The sequence below is a fragment of the Mastigoproctus giganteus genome, chromosome 6 (genome assembly GCF_048544385.1).
Source record: "Mastigoproctus giganteus isolate SK-2022 chromosome 6, ASM4854438v1, whole genome shotgun sequence".
NCBI lineage: Eukaryota > Metazoa > Arthropoda > Arachnida > Uropygi > Thelyphonidae > Mastigoproctus > Mastigoproctus giganteus.
Window position 1 is genome coordinate 121,969,414 of NC_143580.1, and position 17,203 is coordinate 121,986,616.

The 17,203-nt window shown below is 39.0% G+C and overlaps 1 protein-coding gene across 1 annotated transcript; it reads right to left on the bottom strand.

Annotated features, from left to right (window-relative positions):
• Positions 1-1,329: 1,329 nt before the first annotated feature.
• Positions 1,330-1,839, bottom strand: LOC150084548 (uncharacterized). The gene has a single exon (XM_090376280.1). It carries the CDS (start codon positions 1,837-1,839, stop codon positions 1,330-1,332), a length of 510 nt encoding a protein of 169 aa, XP_090232406.1.
• Positions 1,840-17,203: the final 15,364 nt, after the last annotated feature.

A 17,203-nucleotide genomic window follows, 5' to 3' on the forward strand; every position in this document is an offset into this window, starting at 1 on the left:
GGGTTTGTTAAGGTGAAGTCTTGTCTGATCAACTTGGTTGGATACTACAATGAAGTCACAAAGGAACTGGATACAAAAAATAATTTTAATGTCATATACATGGATTTCAGGAATGCTTTTGACACTGTTGCAAATGGAAAACTACTGTAAAAGGTAGAACAGTATGGCATTAAGGGCAAGTTTCTGCTATGAATAAAGGGATGGTTGAGTGGGAGAAGACAGAGAGTGGTAATCAATGGGCATTGTTACTAGTGGTGTCCCACAGGGGTCCGTGTTGAGCCCTTTGTTGTTTTCTGAATTTATCAATGATATTGATGAAGGTATATCAGGCTTAATGTCCAAGTTTGTAGACAATACAAAGGTTGGCAGGGTTGTTAATGACACTATGCTACAACAGGATCTAGAAAAGTTGGGCAGATGGGCTGAGAGGTGGCAACTTAAGTTTAAAATTGGCAACTGCAAAGTACTGCATATAGGTGTCAGTAACTCCAGAGTAACGTACCAGCTGTGTGGTACTACATCCAGGGTAGTGGAGAATGAAAAAGAGCTGGGGTAATTGTACAGTCAGACAGGTTGCCAGAGCAGCTCATGGGGGTCTTGTCAATGATATATGGGAATTTTGCAAGAAATAATAAGGAGGTGATTATACCTTTGTATAAGGCAATGGACAGGCCACACCTTGAATACTGCATAACAGGTCTTGAGGACTCATTTTAGGAAGGAGGTAGATCTGCTGGAACAAGTACAGAGAAGCGAGATTGGTGATGAGTACAAAGGGTTGCTCTTACCAAGAAATTGTTAAGTTCTGCAAATTGCAGCATCTGGAGACTAGGCACCTTTGAGGTGATCTGATTGAGGTGTATAAGGCATTGAATGGTTTCAGCAAGCTAAATGCTGGTGGGATTCTTCCTCTTGCCCAGATTACGTACCTGAAGGGGTATAAATTCAAACTGAGGAAAGACAGTTGTAGAATAGATGTGTGGAAATTTGGCTTTAACCAGTGGGTGGTTGATTGCTGGAACAAACTTCCATCTGTCGTTGTGGGTTGATCTTCCTCAGTGTGCCGTCTCTTTGCAGAGGTTGCCTGTGAACTTCGCAATGGATGAACATGAGGTAGAAGCCCTAAACAAACTCTTGTTACTCTGATCATACCACTTTCTGAGGTTTGCTAACCAAGATTTCCTTCATTTCCCTTGACTTCTTTTTTCCATTGATCTTGCCCTGGATTATCAATTGCAACATCTTATAACTGTCATTCCCCATCAAATGTCCTAAATAGTTTAGTTTTCTGTCTTTAATGGTGTTAGTTATTTCTGTCTTTTTCTTCATTCATCTCATGACCTCATCATTCTTTATCTTATCAGTCCATGACATTCTTAACATTTGTGTGTAATACCATATCTCAAAAGCATTTAACTTATTCTGGGTCTTCTTTGTCAGTGTCCAGGCCTCAGCTCCATAAAGGAGGACAGAAAAGACAAAACATCTCAATATTCTTGTTCTTAAAGGAAGCATAAGATCACTGTGGCATAGAAGATGCTTCATTTTAAGGAAGGCTGTAAGTGCTTGTTCAATTCTTGAGCGTACTTCAATAGAATGGTCCCAGTCTTCACTAAGCATACATCCAAGATAACGACAACTTTTAACTCTTTCAATTTCTTCATTATTGATTATAATTTTTGTTTGCACTTCTTTCTTACTGATCACCATAAGTTTTGTTTTCTTGATGTTCAACTTCAGACCAAAATTTTCAGTTTTTCTATTAATTCTATCCATTAATGCTTGTAATTCCTTCTCAGAGATGGCCAGCAACATAATATCATATGCATATCTGATCATATTTATTGTATTGCCATTAATCTTTATCCCAGTATTCTGCACATCCCTCTACAGCTTCTTTAAAAATTTATTCAGCATACATGTTGAATAATATTGGTGATAGAATACAACCTTGATGAACTCCTCTTTTAATTTCTATCTCCTCCGATTCTTTTCCTTCTATGCATACATTTGCTGATTGTTCCCAAAACAAATTTGATATTATTTTGATGTCTTTGCTATCAATTCCAATCTTCTCTAAGATTTGGAACAGTTGTCAATGTCTTACCCGATCGAAGGTTTTTTCATAATCCAAGAAGCAGCATCCAGTCCTTGTCGGAAGCCAAATTGAGAATCACTATAAAAGATGCGTTTCCTCACATCTTTTATAAATTCGGTTGTGGATAATCCATAGAAGTATCTACAATGCATGGCTCATCAACCTAATTGTTCTAAATTCTCATACCAAATTTATTATTTTCATACCCATACCAAAATGTGCATTTGCACATTTTGGTATGGGTATGAACAATGATCTCAACCATTCTCTGGGAATTTCTCCAGAGAATGGTTGAGATCCTTTTTGAGCAGACCAACCAACACCTCCACCTTTATTATCTTTAATAGTTCTGTCAGAATTTCACCAGGACCACTTGCCTTTTTGAGTTTAGCATATTTAACAGCTAAGTTCATTTCTTCCTCCGTGATACTCGGTCCTTCCACATTTTCTGATCTGTCATACTTTTCATTTCTGTTGTCATCAAACAGTTCTCTGATATATTCTTACAAGCACTCAAAACTTTTTTCAATTGAAACTGCAATCTTCTTCTTTCAGTATTCTTCCATTCTTCTTTTTCAGTATTCCCGTGGAAGTTGATAGCTTAAATAGAGTCCTGAGCTGGATATCATCATTCTTCTCTTTCTTGGCAATTCCTTTCTACTTCTGTCAATCTCTCTCTCAGGGTAACTTGGGAATTGTTTTGGCTGGTGCAGCATAAGCCTCAGGCTTCCTTGCAGCATATGGCTAATAATAATAATAAATAAATAAATTCAAGAAAAACTGGACAAACTTTTGGAGTGAAATAATGGGTGAAATGGGATGGTTTTTTTTTTTTTTTTTTGGCTAATGCTGTATAAGCTTTCTTTCTTGCATCATATGCCTCTACTAATTTGTTGTTGTTGATATGGAGGTTTGATGGCGCATAAGCTACTTTGGCCATAATGCACCTATTCATTTATTATAAAAAGAGATGAAAAAGTTTCATAAATTCAGAATTGATTAAAAAGTCCTGTTTGCTTTATGAAGTTGAAAAATTCGGAAATATCTGCATCATCTCCAATGAGATTCTCTGAAGTTATTGGTCTATGAAGATTAACCAGTGATAGCAGGGTTGAAGTTCTGTCTTGTTCATAGTAAGGGCAGTCAATGAGAATGTGTTTAATACTCAGATTTATATTACAAAGTGGACACTGTGGCGGGACATTCCCTGTGAGTAAATAAAGGTGGGTCAGATAAGTATGGCCTATTCTTACCCTTGAAAGGACTACCTCTTCTCGTCTTGATGTGCGGACACTGGAGCGCCAAATTTTTGGATCATGTTTAAATTGAAAGAGTTTATTATTAATTTGAGAGTGCCATATTGCTGTCCATTTTGACTGGCAGGCATGCAGCCTGAATGATTAATGCATAGTCTGATGGCGGAACAGGGATATCAGTTAAGTCGAAGCTAGTTGGATTTTTTGCAGCTTTATCAGCCAGTTCGTTGCCCAAAATGCCAGAATGAGCTGGAATCCAGCAGAAGGTGACCAGTTGATTGCGTTCTTCAATTTGTAGTAATATGCTTTTTATTTCATCTAGAACAGGGTGTACTTTATCTAAGGGGTTACATAAAGCCAAAATTGAGCTGAGGGAATCAGTGTAAATAACAGATTTTAAAGCACAGTCAGAAGAGAGCTTCTGTAAAGCTAGTTTGATTGCATATAATTCAGCTGAGAAGATACTGAATTCAGATGGCAAGGATGCTGAAATAACGGTATTTGGAAACACTGCAGCCGCTCCGACGTTTGAATTAGATTTAGAGCCGTCTGTATAAATTGGAAAAAAGTCAAAGTATCTTTGAGTGTGAGCTTCGTGAAGTTGTTTGATATTTGTAAAATGTTCTTTCCCCATTGAGAGAGGTAAGTGTCACAGGTCGGTATAGGAGGTGGAACCCATGGTGGTTGAGTACAAGTTGTTGTCTGTTGTACGGAAAGGATGGAAACATTCCAAATTTGCATCAGTTCAAGAAGGCGAAGACCAGCTGGCTTTACTATGCTTGGTTTATTTCTGAAAAGGTTTTCTAATGGTGGATTGAACAGGTATGACTGAGTCGGATGCATGGCACAGCTTTGTATCTTGACAGCATACTTCAATAACAGTGTCTTCCTACGTAAAGTTAGTGGGGGTTCATGGGCATCAATGTAGAGACTATGTGCTGGTGATGTTCTGAAAGCACCGAGTGAAAATCTCAAGGCACTGTGTTGAATTGGATCAAGCCAGCGTAATGCACTCAATCTGGCTGAATCATAGATGGCAGCTCCGTAATCAAGACGGGATCTGATTAATGCCCGATATAGCCGAAGCAGAGCTGTACGATCTGCGCCCCATGTTTGGGAGGATAAAGCTCTTAGTATATTTAACTTTTTTAGACAGGAAGTACGTACATTTTTTATGTGGTCTATAAAATTTAACTTATTATCAAGTGTTAATCCTAGAAATCTGATGCTATTAGTGACTGGGATGGAGACATTATAAATTTGAAGTTCAGGATCCGGATGAAGTTTGCGCTGTCTACAAAAATGGATGGCAACTGTTTTCTGCTGCGAGAGTCGATAGCCATTGAGGCTGGCCCACTGTTGTATTTTATTAAGTGATATCTGGAGCTGTCGTTCAATAGACCTCATGTTTTGGGAATGGCAGGAGATGGAAAGATCATCTGCATAAAGGTAGGTCTCAACTGTATTTGGAAGCTGATTGGTGATGGAATCTATTCTAAAAGCAAACAAATGGCACTCAGTGCTAATCCCTGTGGTACTCCTTCCTGTATAAATGTTTTAGAGAGGGCATGTTGGTACTGGACTTGAAACGATCTAGTACGTAGGAAGTTCTGGACAAATATAGGAAGGTTGCCTCGCAGACCAAGAGAGTAAAGATCACTGAGTATGCCGTGCCACCAGGTAGTGTCAAAAGCCTTCTTGATATCTATTGAAACCATTACAAGATGTTCACGTTTAACAAAGGCATTTCGAATGGCGAATTCAGCCTTGACCATAAGATCTAAGCATGACCTATTTTTACGAAAGCCATATTGGCTATGGCTCATTAGATGTTGTGACTCAATGATCCATACGAGTCTTCTGTGGACAATTTTTTCAAGGATTTTGCTCAGACAGCTTGAGAGACAGATCGGTCTATAGCTATAGGGGTTAGTTGGATCTTTTCCAGGTTTTAGGAATGCCAAAACAGTAGAGTGACGCCAAGAAGTTGGAAAAACATTTTCTAAAAATATACGATTGTAAAAAATCAGAAGCAGGCTTAAAGCTTTGTCATCGAGATGTTGAAGCATGACATAATAAATCCCATCTGGCCCGGCAGCACCATTGTGGGCTGTTCTAATGGCATGCAGAAGTTCGGAGTGTTGCAGAGGTTTGTTATATGGAAGAGTACGTGAGGTTTGAAATTTTATGGCATGCTTTTCTCTAGTTTTTTTAATTCGTTGGAATGACGAAGAATATGCTGATGCCGCTGATATTTCAGCAAAAGTATTGCCCAAAGCATTAGCAATATCTAAGGAACTAGATAGATCTTGCCCTTTCCAGGAGAGGATTGGAGAAGGTATAGTAGGAAACTTACCAGATAACTGTCTAATTTTTTTCCATATAGTTTTCGGATCAGTGTTTCTGTTAAAGGTCGATGCAAAACGGGTCCAGGATTCTTTCTTGGCTTGCCTTTGTACAAATCGTGCTTTTGCTCTTAGCTTCTTATAATTAATGAGATTGTTTGTGGTTGGACATTGCCGAAATAAATTCCAGGCTTTGATTTTTGCTTTCTTTGCTTTTGTGCATTCGTCATTCCACCAGTAATTATAATGCTTGCGACCAGGGGGATTTGATAATGGTATTGTGTCCTTGGCCACTTTTAGGAGATGTGATGTAATCTGTTACATTGTCAATATTCTGAAGCTGGATTTTTTCCTCGTCAAGAGAGATTGATGATCGAAATTTTGCCCAGTTTGCACGAACAAATTTCCATTTCCTGCGGAGTTTGTTTGAAGGAGACTGTGATATTAAAAAATTGCATATGATTGGAAGGTGGTCACTGCCCATAGGATCATTTAAAACATACCACTCTATGGTTGGGAGGAGTATTGGAGAACAAATTGAGAGATCTATTGCTGAGGTGTGTCCAGTTGGGAGTTGTATGTGAGTGTGCGCACCAGTATTGAGTAAGGTGAGGTTTTGTGACTCTAGAAAGCTTTCAACGAGTCGACCACGTGTGTCTAGTTTAGGACCGCCCCATAAGGGGTGGTGTCCATTAAAATCCCCTAATATACAGAGAGGTGGAGGTATCTGTATGAGTAGATCTTCAAGATCTTTTAAACAGTAAGTATGGTTTGGTGGTAGGTATATTGAGACCAGTGTTATTGAAATATGGAGAGTTATATGAACAGCAACAGCTTCTATTTCAGTTTGAAGTGGAATATGTTTAGTTGGGATCTTTGAATTTATTAAGATTGCTACACCACCATGGGCAGCATTTGCTGTATTATGATCTCTTCGATAAAGACAATAGTTTTTTATTGAAGGAGAAATTTGCGAGGTTAGGTAGGTTTCCTGAAGACAAAGGGCAACTGGAGAATATCGGTTAATTAGATCACATATATCATCTGTGTTGCAACGAAAGCCTCTACAATTCCATTGTAAAATACAAGGCATTATTTGTGTTTAATTGTTGGAGATGTATCTGACTGCTTTTTGAAGGTTACTGGCTTATGACGTTCTAATTTAGATTTATCTTTTTTTGGAGAAAACTGGCCGACCTGTGTCCATTTCTTCTTCTGCATGGAGTTCTAGAAGGGGATCTTCCTGTATGGGTGTGCCATCTGTGTCCATGGTTGTATCTTGAAAATTTTTTACTACATTTGTGTTTAAACTATGAGATATGGTATCTATGACTGGAGCAGGAGATGCCACTGGTATTGTCAGAGGAGTATTATTTGCCTGGTCAGAGAACTTGGATTGTTGCTTAGAAAGAACATTTCTAGCCCAGTCAGAAATTGATTTGTTAGTGGGAACTGTTACATCAGTTTGAGTGGAGACTGTCTGAAATTTTTTTACAGCATTGGCATAGGTCATATTTTTGGTTATAGTAGGAGCGACTAATTTTCTCGCTTCTGGGTAACTTACTTTGTTCTCAACCTTGTATTTTACTATTTTTTTCTCCGTTTTCCACATGTCTTCGAATATGCAGGATGGTCACCTTTGCAATTTGAGCAGGTCATTTTTGTAGCTGTACAGTTACTTTGTATGTGATCTGAGGATTCACAATTACGGCAGACAGGAACTCCTCTGCATACAGTTTGTGAGTGGCCATACTTTTGGCATTTGTAACACCTTAAAGGGTTTGGAATGTAAGGTCAGATGCGGCAAAGTAAATAACCTGCTTTTACAGAGGAGGGTAAGTTGGGTGTATTGAAGGTGAGAATAATATTTCTTGTAGGTGTCAGTTGATTATCTTTTTTAGTCATTATTCTTTTTGCTTCAATTACATTCTGTCCCTGCAGTTCTTGGGCCTCTACTAATGCTAATGTATTTACACACCATTTTTTTTGTGAAATGTAGCAGAATCTGCTCAAACATTTCTCTGTAAGTGCAAAGGCACGACAACAATTTGGCATCTTGTCCACTTATATCAAGGTCATATGGTTTTATGCTGGTCCGATAATGACAACATCTTTGATGATGTCATAGATCCAGATATGTTTGAACATGCCTGGTTAATATGAAAACCTTATTTACTAACATTTTTTGTAGGAACAAACCTTTCCTTTTAGCAGCTGACTACTATCCATATATTTGTGATACTGTACAGTGTATAATCACCACATGTAATAAATGTATAATAAAAGGAATTGTTACTTTCACTTGCTATCAGCAGGCTCATTTTTTGTATACTTTGGTCTTCATTTTTCTGTCTATCTGTCACATTATGAACTTAAATTACTCATGCCAGATGTGATACAATCTTTAATTACAAATAAACAGTTCAGAACATTTTTGGGTTTTTTTTTTCTGTTCAGGAAATCATTTCCCATGCATTAACAGTACATTCTGTATATAAATAAATAAATGTTCTGCTTATACTCTGGCACAACTAAATAGGTGTCAGGAGTTGACAATTTGTAAAATATTTGAAAAGAATATTATCATTAACCATACAAAGGGGCTCACATCTGGTGAGTACAGGCTTGGCACACCTAGGGTCCTGAGTTAGATATCATTATTCTCTTTCTTGGTGATTCGCTTCTACTTCTGTTTGCTCGCTCTCTCTCTCTCTCTCTCTCTCTCTCTCTCTCTCTCAGGGTAACTCAATTTTTTTTGGCTGGTGCAGCAAAACTTCAGGCTTCCTTGCACCATATGGTTAATAATAATAATAATAGGGGCTCCGCCCCTGCTCACCAATTCCAATGCATGCTTTTCTACGTAATATGTAGAGGTATGACAGAGTAAGTCAAATATTTTTTACGTAAAAGACACACCTTCAAAACGCACTGATCGATATCTAATCTAATATATAAAAGAAAATATAAAGTGTAAGAAAAAACTATAAAAAGTAAAACTGTGTGAATGTTAAGCGAATGAAAGTTATTATTAATTGTATATTCTATCTTAGCATCTTCACCGGACAGTTTAATGATTATGCAGGCCCTCATCGTTATCCAAGCTGACACCAGGCTGTAGCTCTTCATAGCTGGCATGATGTGGGATGCTGACACTAGCCATTAGGGTAACCCCCAGGCCAGTGTGGGACAGAACTGCAATAAAGCACGCTTTCCACCCTCTGGACCAAGATGGGCGTCCTGTGCCAGGGGGTCCCCTTACTGTCTCCCCTTTTAAATCAGGTGAGTGCCTCAACACTGCCCTCCTCTGTTCTCAACCCATTTTATCCCACCCTCTTCCTATCTCCCCATTATCTCCTATCCAATTTTTATTTTATTTAATTTTTTTTGGGCTCTCCTTGGATGCCTAGATTACTGCAAGGTTCACCCCGCCAGAGCTTTCTTCTCTTCTAATGTGTCATAGCCTGCCTCCCCATGGCGGTGATGGAAACTGGGGTTGTTAGTGGCTCTCCACGGCCCCAACAAGGCTAAGTGGCCAGAGGAACAACACAACCCACACTTCACAAATATAATACTTCACAAAAAACACACACTAGCACACACCCTGGCCTTATGTAGAGTATTGTATTCTACACAGAGTAAAAACGCAGAGCTGGGAGAGACCCCCAGTGCCGCAGACAAAAAAATACTATGTCACTGTGATCGACATATAATGAGGAAATGCCCTATGTAATTATTTACCTGTGCATTTCTAGTGCGCAGCATTTACAAGGCTGAATAAATATCACTTTGTAATTATTTACCTGCATTCACATAGGTCACTTAAGAAAAGGCCTTTTGCTTTGGGTTCTCATAACAGATGAGGAATATTGTTGCCTCTGAAAGAGCAGGACTAAAACATTTAACTAAACTACAAACTACAGGATTCATTTAACTAACTAAACTACAACCTAAACAAATATTTAAAATATTCACATATTACTAAATTATTTGTACAAATATACAATATTCATTAATATACAAAAAACGTTACAATGGAACATCAAATGTTAGACAGCAAAGCACATGCATAAAGTTGGTGAACATGAAGTATGTTCACAGTTGTCAATAATTAATTGCATTTGTAGTGACATAATTGCCTCACTCTCTTCTCCCATTGGCTTGAATAAATATCAATATAAGGAAAACTTTTTTAATGTATAGAGAGATAATAAAAGGCATATGGATTGAACAATGCAACTAATGCAACGCATGTATTACTGCACTTTCAAACTGACTACATTCAGGGCTGAATTCTCCATTGGGCACAGCATCCACATGAGAAAAGAAATTAGCATTAGCAAAGGCACATGATGCAAGAAAGCAAGCTTATATAGCATCAGCCAGGAAAAAAAAAAAAAACCCTTATTTCACCTTTTCACCCATCCACTCACTCCAAATGTTTGTCAAGTTCTGCCTTGAATCTATTTAAGCTATCAACTTCTACAACGACAGATGGAAATTTGTTCCAGCAATCAGCCACCCGCTGGCTAAAGGCAAACTTCAGCACATCTATCCTACAACCATCTTTCCTCAATTTGAATTTATGCCCTCTCAGGCAATTATTCTGAGCAAGAGGAAGAATCCCATCAGCATTGAGCATGCTCAAACCATTCAAGGTTTTATACACCCCAATCAGATCACCTCACAGGTACCTAATCTCCAGACACTGTAATTTGCAAAACTTAAGCCATTCTTTGTAAGAGCAACCCTTTGTTCCATTCAATAATCTTGTTGCCCTTCTCTGTACACGTTCCAACAGCTCTACATCCTCCTTAAAATGAGGCCTCCAGACCTGTATACAGTACATAAGGTGTGGCCTGACCATTGCCTTATACAAGGGGATAATCACCTCCTTATCCCTGCTAGAAAAATTCCTGTATATCATTTACAAGACACCATGAGCTACTCTTGCAGACCATCTGCACTGCTCAGAAAACTTCATATCTTCTTCTTCAAGAGGAGTGTTTCCATTTACAATGGGTTTCCTCAGCCTACAAGTTATTTCTTGTTAGGAATTTTTTCCCGCCATAAAGTGCAGTTCAAGGTGTCTTGGTCAGTTAAGCCTTGGGCTGTCATACACTCCCGTACTCCATCCATCCATGTCCTCCTAGGTCTTCCTCTTCTCCTTCTTCCAGGAGGTATCCATTCCAGCCTTTGGATATCTGTTTTCTTGCATCCGTTTTACATGTCCATACCATGTTAGACACTTTTCTTTGACGGTGTCAATAATAGTCTTTTTCACTTCCATTTTTTCCCTTATGTCTTCATTCCGTTTTCTGTCTCTTCCAGAAGTTCCTGCTGAGCGTCTCCAAAAATCCATTTCTCTGGAGAGCAATTTGTTTTCTGCTTGCCTATTCAATGTCCAGGTTTCCACTCCATACAATAGAAGACTTTGTACAATCGTTTGAAATATAAGTTTCTTTGTTTTATTTAGGATATTTTTGCTCCATAGAACAGAGTATAACATGCCAATAGCCTTTCTGCCATCTGCAATTCTCTTATTGATCACTGCTTGGGATGATCCATCACTTTGTAAGATTGATCCCAAATATTTGAATTTATCAACTTGTTTGATTTTAAAACCTGCAATATTTAGAATGTGTCCTGGCCCTGAAGACAACATTTCAGTCTTGCTAAAATTGATTTTTAGACCCCATTGTTTATATTCCTCAAACAATTGAAGACATGCATACTTCGCATCTTCTAAGTGCTATCACCACCTGATCGTCTGCAAAAAGTAAATTGTGAATATAGGTGTTCTTATTAATCAGCAATCCCATTTTATTACATTTTTTTTGACCAGGATCTTAGGCAGATGTCGATATAAAATTTGAAAAGTGTTGGTGACATGCAACAACCTTGTAATAAGCCTTTTGAAGTGTGGAATTCAGGTGACAAAGCTGATCCCACTTTAATTCTGCATCTATTATTCCTGTAGGCGACTCCATAGCCAGGTGGGCAGGAGCAGCAGTGTGTAGCACACACTTCTTGATTAGACTGGCGTTCGAGCCCGTGACCACCAAATACAGAGGATGCGGCAAGGTCAGGGAATGACCACCGCATATCCCCGGAGCAATATGGCCTTAGCTGCTAATGCTCCTAAAAAAAAAAAAAAAAAAAAAAAAAAAAAAAACCAAACTATTATTCCTGTAAATTGCCTTAATAATGTTAATCAGTTGTCCATCAATATTTGCCTCCTTCAGTGCTTCCCATAAGAGTTTTCTTGGAACACTGTCATATGCCTTTTCAAGGTCAATGAAAATCATAAAGATTTTTTCCCCTTTAGATTGGCATTTTTCAAGGATCTGTCGTACTGTTGAGATATGGTCTATGCATGACCTCCCTGCTGAAAAACCACTTTGTTCTTCTGATACCTCGATTCGGGCTTCTGAATGGTTCCTGATCCATTTTCCAAGGATCTTTAACAACAGGTTCCGGATGCATATTCCTCTGTAATTTGAACAGCTTTTCCGATCGCCCTCCTTATAAATTTATGTAATATATCCTGTTATCATTTCTTTTGATATTTCTTCTCCTCTCAGTATACTATTTAACAGTTTTTGTATCAGAACAGACACTCCTCTTCCTCCATATTTCAGAAGTTTCATGTAAACTCCTCCAGGTCCAGGTGATTTGCCATTCCTTCCTTCCTTCCTTCCTTCCTTCCTAGCAGGAGTTTCACTTCCCTAACAGAAACTTTTAAGCCCGAGTCTTCTACACCAAAATCCTCCATTGTCTTGAACTCTTCCCGGTCTTCCTTTAAAAGTCCTTCATAGTACTCCGTCCAGTCTTTCAAAGGTATTGATTGCAAACCAGCATTGTGTTTATTCTGTTTTCTCAAGTCTTTAAGGACTTTCCACGATTCCACTGATTGCTTGAAGCCCAATTTGCTATTAATAGTTGCGCATTTCCTTTCCCATTCTTCATTTTTCGCTTCTGCTAGCAACCGATTGGCTATTTTCTTCTTTTAAACATAAATATTCCTATATGCATCATTCCTATCACCCAGCCATTTCTGATATGCAAGTTTCTTTTCCTCTACAGCAGCTCTTACTTTCTCTGTAATCCAGAGAAAGTAAAAGCCAAAAAATCCAGAGAAAGCCAAGGACCAAAAAAGTAATCTTTTTTGGTCCTTGGCTCTGCTTTTTGCCTAGGATTTCATGAGCTATTTTTTAACAGTATTTTTTAAATATTCGTAGATTTCTTCAGTATTACCTTTTATCTCTATGTTAATGTGGGTGAAGTTGTTTCTAATGCTGTTGTCTTGGAGTAGGTCAACGTTAAATTGATCCACTTGCAGCATTTCTCCTTCCCTGCATTGTTGGTTGTCCAAACATTTTCTTAATCCAGTTCCACCTCAGTGTTGTTTTAACAAGAAAATGGTCAGATCCACATTCAGCTCCTCTATAAACTCTGACATCTTTCAATACATATGTCCCCAAATGTTTTGAAATAATGTAATCTATAACTGATCTAATTTGTCTTGTCTCCTGTGACCAAGTATATTTAGGGATATCCTTGTGTTGGAAAAATGTGTTGTTTATTCTCAAGTCAAACTGTTCACAAAAATTGCATAGTCTATCTCTGTTGTCGTTCCTCTCTTTCTCTCAAAATCTTCCAATAACTTTGCTATTTTGTTCAGTTCCTACCCTTGCACTGAAATCTCTGATTAGAAATATCTCTTTGTTCTTAGGGATTTTTTCTATTAGTTCTCTCAGATCCTCCCAAACATCCTTCAAGGTATCGGTGGTGTCATTAGTCGGGGTATATATTCCCAAAATACATATTTCTCTCCCATACATTTTCAGTTCCATTGAGATCATTCTTTCATTAATAAATTGCAAGTTTTTGATGTTGTGTCTCAATTTCTTTTTAACAGCAATAGAAACTCCTGCTCTTGCTCTTTCACTCTTATCGACTCCACTCCAAAAATGGTAGTATTCTCCCATTATTTCCTCTCCATTTACCCTTTTCTTTGTCTCTGATAACACGACGATGTCTAACTTGAATTTTTACAGTTCATCCGGAAGAAAGTTCCTTTTAGTTGAAAGGCCTTGAATATTCCAGCATCCCAAAATCATAGTCCTTTTCCGCTTGCCGAGTCGTTCCGAAAGTGCAGTCCATTTTCATTTTCACTTGTAGGTCATTTAGCATGTGTGTATTTTTTACACTGAACGAGGAGCTAGCCCGTTGCAGCAACCCCAAACCTGGAGGGCCGGGGTATCTCTCTTAGTCTGGCCCCTACCCTTTGACCTGTCCGGCTTGGGAGGCCCTACCAGTAGCTACGCTACCGCCGACTTAGCTCTCCGGGTCATTGGGACGTGCAAGCCCCCCCCCCACTGCAACAAGATGGAGAATACCATCGGGGAAGAAAACTTCATATCTGTCTACACAATTACCCCAGGTCCTTTTCATTCTCTACCACTGTCAGTGTTAGTACCACAGAGTTGGGGTTACTGCTTCCCATATACAGTACTTTACATTTGTCAATGTAAAAACTTCATTTGCCACCTCTCAGCCCATCTTCTCAACTTTTCTAGATCCTGTTGCAGCAGCAGCATACTGTCATTACCAACCTTCGTATCATCTGCAAACTTGGACATTAAGCTCGATATACCATCATCTATATCATTTTTAAATAGAGAAAACAACAATGGACCCAACACTGAACCCTGAGGGACTCCACAATGAGCAGTGTCCATTGGTTACCACTCTGTCTTCTCCCACTCAACCATCCCTTTATCCATAGCAGCAATTTGCTTCCAATGCTACACTGCTCCAATTTGTGCAGCAGTATCAAAGGCTTTTCCAAGATCCAAATATATGATATGAAAATTATTCTTTACATCCAGTTCCTTTGTGACTACATCATAGTATCCAATCAAATTGGTCACACAAGACTTCCCCTTAACAAACCCATGCTGTGTCCTGAGCAATAACCGAAGTTTTGTCTAGATGATCCTGCAATGCTTCTTTAACCAGTGCCTCCATTAATTTCTCTTTTTTTTTTTTTTTTTCCTTTTTTTTTTTTTTTTTTTTTATGTAAACCCCAAACATGAGAGGTGTTAGATCCTATAGTACTTAGTACTGTGCTTGGGTTGGAGGTTGAGAAGACGAAAGAAGATATTTGTTGACATTGGACTTGAACTTCTGTAGATTGTAATTTTCAGGAAATCCGTATAAAGGAAGGTTTTTCCAGAAAACGGCAGTTGAATGAATAAACGAGGAAGATGAAAAGTTGGTTCTGTGAGTTTGAAGTTGGCCAGTAAATGGATGTTGGCTGGTGGTGACACGTGTTCGGACTGTTTTTAAAGAGAGAGCAGGAATTATAGAAGCCAATTCAGAAGAACAGTGCCCATAGAAGTATCTGTAGAAGAGGCATGCAGCAGAAACAGTAAGTCTATGAGAAAGCGAGTGGAGAGACTCTGTTAGAGATGAGTCATTAATTAACCTAACTGCCCTCTTCTGAATGGAATCAAGAAGCCTGAGAGAGGTTTTGGGGACACCACCCCAAATGTGGGAACAATATTCCATGGCAGGGCGGATTTGTGATTTATACAGAGTGAGCAGCTGTTTGAAAGAAAAGTAACACCGAGAGCGAAAGAGAAAACCAAGTTTTTTAGATGCAGAAGAAGCAATATTTGTAATGTGCTTGTGCAGAGAGAGAGAGAGAGAGAGATTAGAAGTCAGGGTAATCCCCAAAAGAGACATATCATTTTGCCTAGAAATCAAACGGATTCTTCTGCTTCTATGCTCACCAAAGGTAAGCATAGAAGCAGAAGAATCTGTTTTGCGAGATATAAGACAAGACTGAGTTTTAGAAGGGTTGAAATCAACTAAGTTGTCTTTGCCCCACTGGAGAATTACCTGAAGATCGGCATTTAAGGAATTGGTAGCAGATTTTCGAGAAGTTGAAGCTGATTGAGCAGGACAAGGTTTCTCAAAATGGAAAGTGGAATGCAATGTGCTATCATCGGCAAAACTATGGATAGGATTTCCAGTCAATGGAAATCCTATATCATTAATATACAAGAGGAAAAGAGTGGGGGAAAGAACTGAACCTTGGGGGACACCGGCATTAATGGAGAAGTTAGAAGACAGAGAGCCATCTACCATCACCCTCAGTTAGCGATCAGAGAGAAAACTGGATAACCAATTACTAAAATCAGTTGGCAAACCATAAGATGGAAGCTTGTTTAGAAGACCTTTAAGCCAAACACGATCAAAAGCCTTTGAGATGTCAAGAGCAACTACTTGTGTTTCACCAAACTTTTCCATTGAATTAGTCCGTAAATGGGTAACATAAGCCAGAATATCACCAGTGCATCGACAATGATGGAATCCATACTGGCGATCGTTTTGATCAACTAAGTTGGAACAGAAGTTAAACTGACAGGTCTGTAATTACCTGGTTCTCCCTTTGATCATCCTTTGTGGATTGGGATCACATTTGCACATCTCTGGTCCATGGGTACCTCCCGAGTCCAGGGAAGCTCTTATAATTATGGCTAAGGGTTTGCTTACTTCCTTTAATATAACTGGATAGGTTCAATCCACCCCAGATGCCTTTCTTGTGTTCGTCTTCAAACAATTTCTCCCCCACTTTACTCTCAGTTATTAGCATTAGCATTAGTAGAGGCATTTGATGCAAGAAAGCAAGCTTATGCAGCATCAGCCAAAAAAAAAAAAAAAAAACCCACTTCCACTTCACCCCTCTGTTCGTTTAAAATACCTGTCCAGCTGAGCCTTAAACTTATTTAGGCTATCAACCTCCACCACAAGGGATGGAAGTCTGTTCCACCAACCAACCACCCGCTGGCTAAAGGCAAATTTCCGCACGTCTATCCTACATCTGTCTTTCCTCAATTTGAATTTATGCCCTCTCAGGTGATTATTCTGAGCTAGAGGAAGAATCCCATCAGCATTGAGCATGCTTAAACCATTCAAGGCTTTATACACCTCTATCAGATCACCTCGCTGGTGCCTAGTCTCCAGACACTGTAATTTGCAAAACTTAAGCCTTTCTTCGTAAGAGCACCCCTTTGTTCCATTCACTAATCTTGTTGCCCTTCTCTGTACTCGTTCCAGCAGCTCTACATCCTTCTTGAAATGAGGCCTCCAGACCTGTATACAGTACTCTAGGTGTGGCCTGACCATCGCCTTATACAATGGAATAATCACCTCCTTATCCCTGCTGGAAAAATTCCTGTATATCATTGACAATACTCCATGAGCTACTCTTGCAGCCCGTCTGCACTGCTCAGAGAACTTCATATCTGCCTGCACAACCACCCCCAAGTCCCTTTCATTCTCTACCACTGTCAGTGTTGTACCATAGAGTTGATACGTTGCTCTGGGGTTGCTGTTTCCCATGTGTAGTACTTTACATTTGTCAATGTTAAACTTCATTTGCCACCTCTCAGCCCATCTGCTCAACCTTTCCAGATCCTGTTGCAGAAGCATAG